General features: G+C 35.2%; 1 protein-coding gene across 1 annotated transcript in view; it reads left to right on the top strand.

Annotated features, from left to right (window-relative positions):
* The window catches only part of ZDHHC21 (zDHHC palmitoyltransferase 21), a 29700-nt gene extending 19621 nt beyond the window's left edge, over nt 1–10079 (top strand). The window contains exons 7-8 of the mRNA XM_074166664.1: nt 9250–9293; nt 9832–10079. Of these exons, the coding sequence (XP_074022765.1) occupies nt 9250–9293; nt 9832–9964 (177 nt within the window). The 3' untranslated portion in view covers nt 9965–10079. The remainder of the gene's footprint in view (nt 1–9249; nt 9294–9831) is intronic.
* Nucleotides 10080–12350: the final 2271 nt, after the last annotated feature.

Raw genomic sequence — 12350 nt, 5'->3', positions numbered from 1 at the left:
CTTATCTGGAGGTCCAGGAAGCCAAAGAGCAAGGAAGGTGACTTCCTACAATGAGAGAACAGCTGGTTAGCAAAAACTGTCCTTAGAGGAACTTTTGACATGAATTGTTCCAATGAAGAGGGGAGCAGCTGAGGTGGCCTCTGTATATGAGATTAGTGCTTTCTCCCTAGAAACTAGCATATGTGAAGCACACTTCTAGCAGAAGGGGCACATGGCTCTTGTCATCCTCCTCCTCCAGTTGCTTTCCCCAAGCTCTGTTTGCCTTTACTTTCGTCATCATCCTGAATTTTAACACTTCTTCCAGCATGTACCTGAGATCGCTCTTGGGGAACGTTTATTTAGAAACGTTGGAAATCGAGGTATCTAAGTTCTCTCTAATTCAGAAGTCTCTGAAATTTAAGATCCTAATTTAGGAACCTTAGGATCCTAAGAAGGTACTCTTAAAATCTCAGCGTAACAATTAGTCTTCTTATAATTTTCATGTTTCTAGAGAACTGGGTGTAAGAAGTCAATTTCACCCATGAAGAAAGCACTATCTGATGTAATTTCCAAAATGATCATGTATTTATATTGAAGGCCTTCTTATCTTCCATGCTTGGTGCTTGCTTTTCCAGTCCTCTTTTCCCTGTCATTGCTTGTAGTGCAGATTTTAATTTTATATTTTTTAACTGGAAATGAGCCTGTATTCTTACATTCCCAGGCAGCATGATGTTTTTTAATGATTCTGCTGGAGAAGTAAAAGCAAGCTTAGCATAAAACAGTAAGTTAAAAAAAAAAAAGGCAACAAAAATTATTTTTGTCAGTTGTACCCTAGAAAAACTAAATGTTCTCCTACTGAGAATAACACTTCTTTTTTTTTTTTTTTTTGTATATTGATTCAGACTACTACTAGCTGCTTGTACTCCCACAAGCAATTATTCCTCGTTTGCCTGAACTGCTACAGGGTAGTAAGCTAGCTCTAGTATAGACACTTTCAAGTGCCATAAAGGTATAGAAGTATTTTTTTATTTGGTGGTTTGTCATAAATACTAAAAATACTATTTGTAGATAAATTATCATTTTTCTTGAGATAGTTCCATTTCAGAAAGTTTTAAAATTTTCCTCAAAAAAAAGTCCAAAACATCCACTGTTTTGTGCCACTACTCCCTATGCCTATTAATGGCATGGTGTTGCAATGACAAATGCAAAGTTTATGTAGAAAAGAATTTTTTGCACTTAACCTAGAAGAAATTCTTGAGGAGGACATATCTGTGTTACTCAATTTTATTTCCAGTTACTTTTTTTCCTCTAGTTATCCTTATATCAAATAATAAAATTTAATTGGAAGCTAAATCAAATGGTATCCAGAAACTTGCTTGCTTTCTCAAGACATATTTTCTTGTCATGTGTTTTTTAAGAAGTCCTCTCTCATTTGATATTTTTATATGTAACAGACATTTGTTTTCCTAAAAAATGCATAAGTAGTCTATTTATTCATAGGAAAAGGCGTAAATTTACCTAGAAAAAGAAAGTCTCCTTTGTCAACTACAGATTGCTTCTGATTTTTAATTGTAGGAGGTAAAGATCTGTAATTCAGGCTCTTTTAAAAAAGGTAGAACTGTCAGGATGCTTGAGTGTATATTAGTACAAGACTAGCCCTGGCATTTGCATTTCTCTTGCTCATGTTCCATTTTTGCTTTAAGAAAGTACTTTTGTATGTCTTTCACGTCACTTCAACAGTTAAATGATGTTAAAAACCAGTTTTTCTATTCATACAGTAAGATTCTTACATTGGTTCTGTTTGGTCTAAAAGCCATTACTGTAGAACAAGTAATAAATAATATGGCATTGTTTTTTAAACAATGGCTTTTCTGATTATTTTGATACTTGTTCATATCTAGTGAGGTTTTAAATTGCACCAGACACTACTAAGAAGTATTCAGTTTGCTGACCTTTTTTAATGCTGGTACCTTTTGCATATGTGAGGTTTTCTTCCTCCCAAGATCTGTGTTCTTTATTTTGTTGGCTGCCACCTGTCTGAAGCAATCAGCCACTTCTTTCTCTTCCTCTGTACAAAAGGAAAATCCCGTCTTCCCATGGATGGTGGAAGGTAACAGGATAATCAGTTCAGCAGTGATCCTCTGATGTCATTGTGGGAGCCCTGTAAAAGCGGATTATCTGTGACCCAGATAAAATAATTAGAAATTACTTGGACACTTACAAATAACTGATCTACTAATCTCATTTCCAAAGTTGAAAAAGGCTTGTCTCTCAACGTAACACTACCAGATGTTTCCGTTAAACAGCATCCTTTGCAGAGACTAATCTGAACCCTAATTTTAAAGGATTACCTTTGATTGTTTTTTATTTCAAACACTAAACAGTTTGTGTTTTCATTTTTCCATATGTTCAAACAAAGTATTTACATGGACTTAAAGACATTTTCTTAATTTTTCCGCTATAGTCCATCAGGTACAATTTTTTGTGATTTTTGTGGGTTAGTATTGGATAGAAAAACTTTTCATTATAATTATTTAGTAAGTAATTTGTTTCTCTGGGGCAGACCTATGTAATGGATGGCTTTTATATATTTAACAGATACCATGTGGTCTTTGTGCAAGGTAGTGGATGTATGATCATAAACTAAGTGGACAGTGACTTTATTAATTTAATTAATGCTGCCGGGGTTTCCTGTTAATTAACTGTTTGAATGGTGTACAGTGATATGCCAGTATCCTGGTACATCAGCACTGTGTGGATGTGGTAGAGAGAAATTTCCCTTTATTTGCTTTGGGGAGGATGGAAGGGAAAATAATTTAACAGTTGGTGTTCAGCAGCCTGTCCGGTGCCCAGTATGATGCCTAACACATGATTTTTTCCCCTTAGAAGCGTTTTGAAATGTTGATATTTGTTAAGTGCTATGTTTATTATTGTTGCAGTGTTTCTCCTTTTCACCTTCATTTCACTAGCTATTTTTTGTTGTTCTTGTAAGCAGATCCATTTCCACATGACTGTCTTGAACTTACTGATTCATGTATTTTAACTATTTTACTTAGTGTGCCTGGTACTTACAGTGAGCATGTAATAAGGAACACTATTCATTTTGCTCAGGGCTTCACTTCTTCTCAAAAGGATAAAAACTTCCTTTTAAGGAAGTTGGAAAAAGATGGAAATTGGATAAATGAGTTTTCTAATATATTTGTCCCAAAGGGATATATTCAAGCAGTTAATTTTATTTAGGAGTATCATTTTATTTAATAGTATAATGCAGCAATGAAATGCAAACAGTAAAAATGCCAGTAAAATATTTTAAATTCTTTCTGTAGTCAGTCAGACAAAATTTTACAGAAGTTGAAATGCTAAATAATGAAAATGTAACTGCAGTTATTCTAATGAAACCAACGGCTTTTTAATTTTTAGCATATTTTGTAGCATTGATACATTGGTGTTTTAATATACAGAGTGCACAAGTGATCTAGTTGTACTGAAATGCTTTTTGTCTTTGAAAATAAGTATCTTATAATTAAAAATATTTGCAGTCATATTTTTAATCAGATAATCTATTAAATGCTGTTTTGATTAGTGAAATACTAAGGGCTTTTCCTGTTTTTTCAAACATGGCAGAAATGTAATCAAGGAACTATTAATCCTCATAATTAAGTTTAGCACAGAAGAAATTAGGATTGGAAGGGAAAATTAGGATTCCTGGGCAAATGTATCCTTTACCTGGCTATAATAAAATATATGAAATAAAGTAATTTTACAGGGAGAGCAGAAGGTATACAAACTATAAACGCAAATAGTAATTTGAAATTAGAGATGTAACAGCAAATAAGTTCATGTCAACATTATCTGTCTGTATCTTCCCTGTTATTCTTACCCCTTCGCCTTTTCCTGTCTCTACCTTTAATCTATCTATAGGTAAATCTCCTATTAGAAGACTGCATAAACTCCTATAAATTAAATTGTCAGGAAAAAAAATTGATGATGTCCTGGTCTTTGGGTGGGATTTTATTAACAGTGTGAAGTCTTTTGTATCTTTACTGTATTTTTTTTTCAAATAGACTAGCAATTTAACTTTTAATGACTGTATTCTGACAGTCTCAAACACCTACCTACCATCAAAATAAAATTTTAGTTTATTTAAAAAACCTCTTTCCTGACCTATTTAAAATGTAAGAATAAATGTAAGTGTAAGACACACTAAGAGACAAAAGATCTTATCTGTTTTATTTAGATCACTATATCGTTTTAGGTAAAGTGGGAGTACTTTTATTGAAATTAATTATTTACAATATTATTAAGGAAAAGCATATGTTAGAAAATTTAATCAAAGATATTTTATCCTGTGCAGAGAGGATATGCCAAAAATATCCCTGTTCATGGAAGGAGGAAGTCCTTTTACAGCTCAGTTATTTTTCTAAACACTAAAGAATAGCTTTAACCAATTGAAAATAAATAGCTATGATAGTGACGTTTGAGCATTCTGGGGGCGGAGTACATTTTGTTTAAATGTTGCTCATCAGATTTAGACATCAGACCATTAAAATAGCTTCTGTGTGAGGGAGGTCAACAGCTAGCCTTCCTAAGCATTTTTTTCTTAATATTATTGTCTTAAGAAGGTACTTGTAAGTATCAAGAAAAATAATACGTTTTGTCATGTGTCTTGCTGTCATGCAGCTATCTGCACTTAAGACACCATGGATTTGAAACAGACTGAAGAGATCTGTTTATTACCATCTTCTTTGTGGGTGTGTTCCTAATTTGTTTTCAGAGCTTTCCTTTTCATTAAATCATTTTCTAATATCTGACAAATGCATTGGAAATATTTTTAATTAAATTAATCAGAGCATAGAGGAGCGTAGGAGTATTCCCTAGATATAACATAGCGTAGCTTCATTTTTCATTTTGCACACCATTTTCTGATTTAGGGATTTAAAGTTGAAACTGAACTAGTAATTTCAGGCTGAACCTAATTCTAATTGATAAAGTTAATTATATGATCTTATGTGAGAACTCTAGATTAAGAAAGCAATGCTAAAAAGTGGCCAAATGTAAACTGAAAATGTAATTAATGCCAAAAAAAGAAAATTTCTGAAATATGAAGTATTCTTTCTATGAGGTGTTCAGTATTATTACTAACCTGTCATTTACATACACACAATGAAAGAAAGTTAGGTAGGAGGAATAAAAAAATGTATTGTCCAAGTAGAGGATGTGTTGTCTTGCAGTTTTGGATAAAAGCAATGGCTGCAAATCCAGGAAGGCTTGCAAGTTTTGTTTGTTGGTTCTCTTTCTGCTTTATCATACTTTCCTGCTGATTCTTATATACTGAGTATTTGAAAATACGAGGAAGCACGGCATAACACTTATGTTCTTCTGTTGCAAGTATTAAATAGAGCTGTATTGATTACATGTCACTTTCAGCAAACAGAAGAAAAATTGAACCAGAGATTGTGGCTGTGTGCTCTGGAGTTAGTCCTGAGCATTAAAAATTACAGCCTCTCCTTTGGAAAATGTGAATCAGTAGCAGGAAAATACTCTTTCCATGTGCTTCTTCCATGATAAATTATGGTTCATGATGAATGCCATCCTATAGTACAGTTTGTTAAACAGTGCAAGTGATCTTTTTTAAAAAAAAATGTTTTTTCAGGCAGTTGGTTATGCTAATTAAAAATACAGATGTGCAATATATATTCCTCTTAGTAGGTAGCACAGGTGCATTCATTTGCAAATGAATCTGCAGTTGGTCTGCAGAGTTCAGTCAGTGCTCATACATATGTCTCTTCCTCTCGTAACAGTCTTGGCTGTGGCAGTAGCTTACTCCACTTAGAGTACACAAGCTGCTCTTACAGACTTGTAGTTAAGTCCTCAAAGCAAAAAAACATTTTGCATTCCCTTGGCAGAATCTGAACTCGTTGCCCTTTTCCTCTTGTTTTAAAGTGATATGTTGTTAGTGATTGTTGTGTTTATTTCCTCTAATTTCATTCGCCTTTCTCACTAAAGTATGATTTTATTTTTTTCCTAGTTGCTTTAAGATGCTTATCAGTGGGTGTGTATCTCTGAGTAACCAGATGCAGGAACAAGAGTTGTTTCCCATCTGGATGATGACTTTGGGGGTCCAGATGACCCACCATGTGAAATTAATCAGTTTTGGGTTAGCCAATTTCGTCTTGTATGCAATTGTAAATTTTACAGGATTTTTGGAGATAGAGATTATTAGGACTCAATAGATGTGCCGTGTTTGCTCATACTAAGTTATTTTCAACTTTTGGATGAGTGCCAATTCTCAAAAAGATTTTAACATCAGCATTAGCTGTGAGTCTGGGGGAAAAAAAAATAATCTTAGCAGAGTTCTATTTGTATTAATAGTAATCCAAGCTGATAGTAGATGCAGACAGCCAAAGCCTCTTAGGCTCAACACAGTAATACTGGTGTTGTACCAAAACCTTGTATACATCAGATGCATAATTAAGAGACGTGATATTCTGGTTGAAAGCCATTTGTGAGATGTGTTAACCAACAGAACACCTTGTTATTCAGAAGAATAGTGGTTATTCTGGTCATCATGCCTCAAAAAGAAGAAAAATTCATTTGTCTGAGAAGAAAGCCTTAAATAACAGGCCAAAACTCAGCTGCGGCCCTCTTCCTTTCCTTCCTCTCCTGTCTCCAGAGGGGCTACCTAGTTTCCTGGGGTGCTGTGAAGTTTCACTTTCATGCAAAAAAGTAAATTGTTTCGCTCTCAAATGAAACTACATTTTGAATGAGGCCAGCTGTTTGGCAGCAGTGTTGGGGGAGGGAAGCTGTGAGGGGAGTTTGGTTTCTTAAGTTCAGTCACCAGCACTTGTTAAGCAGCTAAACTTCAGAGAGGTGCTTCCTCTCATTCCCTCCAGCCCTACTTCACAGCTCTTAAAATGTGGCTATAAAGTTTTTTAAATTCTGAAAAAGTATCCCAGAAGCAAAGGATTCACTGATCAGTCCCGATTCCTTTACTGTAAAGCAAAAGTATTCTAAAGTAAATGTTGGCATTTTAAAGGAAGAAGAAAGAAGGAAGGAAGGGAGGATTTCCTTTGACTTCCTATCCAACTAAAATCCTTAGTATGTTTTAAAGGTGTGGAAGCTTGACAGTCTTTTCTTACAGTCATTTTCTGCAGTTCCTGTTTTGCTGCTTTCACTTTGTTCTTTAATTTAATGGGTTACATTTTTGAGGGCAGCAGACCCTGATGAGCATCTTTCAGGCCCTGATAGTACGCCATGATAATTAAAAAGAAATACAATCCGCAGGTCCCAACCTGGAAATTCTTCCAAAAACTTCAAATACATTAGGGAGCAGTACAAATGTATTAATGAGTAAACAATGTGGAGAAACATAGCAAAAAGCCGTATTTAAGGTATTATTTTATTATGTTACTTCTGCACCCAAAGCTGTTCTAAGGCTGCGTTTGTGAAATGATAGCATGAATCTTTGATAGCTAGAAATCAATTATAGTCTGTACTAGCATGCTACTGTTGTACAAAAAAATCATTAGCAATCATTGCTTTCAAACATAGCAATATTATTTTGTACTATCAGGTAGACAGCTTTGAGTTGACAGAAGGACAGTTCCTAGAGCTGAGATATTTTTGTGGTTATGGAGGAGCTATAGCATCTCATGAAAATGCTGTTACAACCTCACCAAACTGTCATGGAAATAATCTGTGCATACGTAGTCCTTTTTATTCAGAAAGCCGTGTGTGATTTTCTGCGGTCAGAAAAGGTGGTGTTCTGACCAGAGTTGGACAAAAAGTTGGCGCAAGGAAGCAGAGTATCCCTTGGCTGTGCTGTCAGGTCCTGCCTTATCAAGAAGAGTGGCTCGTGTCTTGTGTTGCTTTCCTTCCACCTGTGGCAGGTGAGGGGCAATCCGCTAGACAGGCCCACGAGGTGGAGAAGAGAAGGAGCTTACCTATGGGAATCGAAACAACAGACAGTATTTACAGCCTGCTGCATCCTGCTTTATGAAAGATGGTGGCAGAATCCCAGCAGTGCCTGCACTGAACTGGGTGCACTGATGGCAGGAACAATCAAGGAACGCAGTATGGTTTTATTGCTGGGTAGTGTTTCCAGATGACAATGAAGTCACAGCCTAATTAAACCACAGCCCTTGTGTTTCTGTGTGGCTGGGACAATAGAGACTAGATCTCGGTTTCATTCAAACACCAGTGTAATCTGACAGGTGCATTATGTGCATGCCTAAATCAGTGAACAGCAATGGGAAATATCAAGCTGCCATGAAAATGAGGTGGAACCATGAGAAATATTTCAATTGCTGTATTTTGGACCTCATGATTGATTTTGGGATGTAATGAACTATGAACGTGCATTGAAAACACTAACACTGCTGGAGTTAAAGTGACGCTTGCAAAGCAAACTTTTTTTGTTAAATATATAGTGCAAAAGTGATAAAAAAGTACTATTGTTGGGAGTCTTAAAAGTTTTATTTGGGGAGAAGGTAAGCTTAAATTGACTTGTTGATTATAAAACCTTGTGACTCATGAGACTAATCATGTTCAGAAAAGTAAACTATGAATTTAATTTACTGCTAGCTGCAGAAGTGCCTTCAGTCTGCACATTATTTAGGTTTTGTTACACTTTAAGAGAATAATTTTTATATTTGGTATTTACCTGTAGAGACTATGGAAAGTGATGGCATATTCCTAGTGGTGCTGGTTGCATTATAATTCTCATGAAGATAACTATTTTAAAACTTCTTAATATCTCCTGCTTTTCAAAATACTACATCCGTTGATAGTTGCATTTTACTAAACTTTCCTGTGGTTATCTGAGTGGATTACTCCCAAGTCTGGAATGGGTGTTTGTGAAAAGTATGGCAAGATACTGTGTTTTACTGTTTAATGTTTAGTGTACCTACTGTTTAGTGTACCTTACTTTACTTCTAAATGTCCCATGAATTAATTGTAATCTCTGAATTAATTTTAGCTGTAATAATGCTGTAAGTTTTTGTTGACCTTCTGTGGTATGTGGTATCATAATAGAACACACAGTATAGTTTCATGTCATATTTGTTAAAATCCTTTAACAGACTGAGTAAATTTGTGCATATAATCTCACAGCTGTTTAATATGGTGTACGAGTAATATGTAACTTACTAGACTAACGCCAAAGCAGTGTAAGCTAAGAATTGATTTTATTTAATTTAGTTGCTTTCATAATGGCATTTTAACAGTTAGGAATGTAAATACTTTTTCATTGTGTTTTCTTTTCTTCAACAGGATACTACAAGTATAGAAAAAATGTCAAACTGTTGTGAAGACATGTAAGTGCTGTAAATTTTCTACATTTGTTTGCTGAAAAGCTAAAGGAGTAGCTGGTTTTTTTAACTGTGTGAGAGAGAAAAGGAACTGAAGGCACTTTGTTAAGATTATTTTGCATGGTTCTGTGCCCTGTACTTTTTATCTCTGGCAGCAGCTCACTTATCTTTTAATAGTGGTTGTGCATAAAGTAGCCTCATGTTACTCCCATTCCTTCCCTACCCAAAGCTAGTGGAACTGTATATTCTTTAAAAAGTATAGATCAAAAGACACTTTCTGCTGTGTCTTGACATACATTTCATTGATTCTGAGGTTCTCCTCTGCTTCAAAAGTTGCCTTCGGTTGATTGATGACACAGATAGTTTCTGTTCTCCGAAGTTAAGCCTCAGCTGCATGCCGTAATGAGAGAAAAGCTGCATTTGTGATGCTGGGACACAATTCATCAGAGTCCAGTAATGGATCCCCAGCCAACCTGCATTGTTCTATCTGACTGAAGTGCACTGTGGGCGTGCTGTCTTTCACTAATAATGCTGTCTTGTGTAGATCAAGGCCCCGAAAGCCATGGCAGCAGACCTTCTCAGAAGTTTTTGGCACCCACTGGAAGATCCTGTGGTTTATTCCTTTCAGGCAGAGGCAACCACTACGAGTTCCCTACCACTTTGCCAATCACGTCTGAACAGATGGATGGTGGGCACAGATGGGTCCTCCATGCTGGAAGTGCGTTACAGGTTTTATGATAATGGGACTGTGACAGTCTTCAAGTCAATTAAAATCCTTCCACCAATCGTAGGTATCACAATGTGCCCCAGGCTTTATTTTAATAGTGGTCTTGATTCTGTTCTGAGATTAATACAAGTTGTATGTTTAACTTTAGGCATATCTGCTTTCAAGTTAGCTTTCCAAAGGGATTTCTTTTGTCTTTGAGGTTAATACCAAAACCAAATGCCTGAAATGCAGTCTTACACTATTTGTTTGATACTGCCTCTTTTGATTATTTTTTTATTTTTGGTAGGAAACACTGAAGTTTACATTGATTGTTAGCTTTCCCACTAAGTGTCTTATTCTACCTTGAATTTTTTTAAGTGTTTTTATCAGTAGGTCTGTCTAGATAATCATGTCTTTTTTCAGCTAAATGTGTTTAAAATTCCCTGATACTGCCATTTATTTATGATATACAGTAGTAATCCTGCAGCACCACACTATAAAAGGTAACATTTAAAACTGAGGCAGACTTCTTCCTAAGCCTTCCTCAGAGAGATTTTTATAAATACACGTAAATGTATGTGTTTATATAGAGAAATCTTCCATCTTACAGCTACCTTTCTGTGTAGATATGATCTTAGTGAAAAATATCCGTGTCTTTATGTCAACAAAAGCAGTGAAATGTTCCAGGGTAAAATATGCAGATAGAAAGCATGTTTTCCCTATATTCCAAGGATTTATTTGCAATAATTTAACAAAGTTTTATGGTGCAAATACTAGAATGGTTAGTTTTTAAAAATGTAGATTTAATTAGCTAGCGTAATGTACCATAAAGAAAAATATATTGTCAATAAAGTTATAAATTTTTCTTTAGTCATGGTTAGCTGGAATTGGTCTGTTCATATATTGGAAGTATATGTGAAAATATTTTAAAATATTTATACATAAATACAGATATTTGCCACTAACATGTATTGTAAAGATTATGAACTGATTTAATCGGGTACTAAGTCGATGTACGATAGCTTGTTGTGGGACCTTTATTTATGGAAGTAGTTAACCAAAGAAAGCATCCTTAAGACTAGAGCTGGTGAAATGACAACAATTCCCAAAGTACTGGCTCAGCTTTGCTGCATATGGAAAAATTATGTAATTTATTATAGCCCTCTGTATCTATACAAATATCAGCATGAGATGATTTTTGAAAGTTCAGCATTTTCAGTTACACTGCTTACTGTGTTTGTTGTCCAGTCTAACAAGACTAGGATCCACCTTAAATGACAGCCAAGCAACAGGATAATAAAAGGCACAAAAGCAGGATGTAATACATTTACATTGTGTTTGGAGAGAGTAATAATTAGTTAATTTGTGAACAGTTAATTCAAAAAGAAGGGCTAGAGTTGTCATGAGTGGTATTCCTAATGAATTTTTAGATCAGCTGTCTTAGAATCTTAACACGGTCACTGCCAATGTTGGGTGTCCCTTCATTGAATTAACAGGTTTTGTTGATCCATTGAATCTTCCAGAAGGTGCATCTTGAAAATCACTTGAATTTTAAACTTTTGTAAACCTGTAACATTTGAACTGGCTTTACTTTGCAGCTACTTTTAAAAATAGATACAGTATTTTTTTCATTTAAATTTCAAGCCTCATGTTCAACCATTTTTTTTCACAGCATTTTTAGGTGTGAGTTAAGATTTTCTTTAAGATGGTATTGGCAGCAATATTTAAACGAAAGGAAGCTTGAGGAGAGTGGATGGAAAGGCTGCAGCAGTGCTTGAAATTAAAAAAGAATGTGCATATATGTTATAAAGTAATGGCTGTATTCTCTCTTTTTTTAAAGAAATTACACTGTTATATTCTGTATGAAACACCTAGGGGAATAGTAGCAGTTTTGTTTCACGTGCCAATATTTTAATCTGTTTCATAAGCAAAATGTAGGAGCTTATTTTAAAGTTTTTCACACTGATCAGTTATCATAGTCAGCAGATCATACAGTTCTGAAGCTGACGAAGAAAGGGGATCAAGAATTTTAAGTATTCTTCGTACATTCACTGTGGAGGCATATTATCATTCTTTCTGTTTCCTAATATCATTGTATCAATTTAACTGTGTGTGGAGAACCGAATCTGTAATACAGAGTCTGCCTGAGGGTCGGAACCTCAGTTATAAACTGTGTAATTAATTTTTGTACATTATATCCGGTGAAGTAATGGAACCATTAAATTTTGCCTGCTCTGTGGGGATAAAAACTCAGAAGCGGCCCAAAATAATGTCAATCCTCTGTGCTACATTCCGGTATTTTCACGCGAAAGAAGGCACCAGCCAGTAAGAAACCGGGAGTGCTGGCGGGGCAGCGG

This window comes from Numenius arquata, chromosome Z, assembly GCF_964106895.1.
Source record: "Numenius arquata chromosome Z, bNumArq3.hap1.1, whole genome shotgun sequence".
NCBI lineage: Eukaryota > Metazoa > Chordata > Aves > Charadriiformes > Scolopacidae > Numenius > Numenius arquata.
This window is presented reverse-complemented; position numbering and strand designations above follow the sequence as displayed.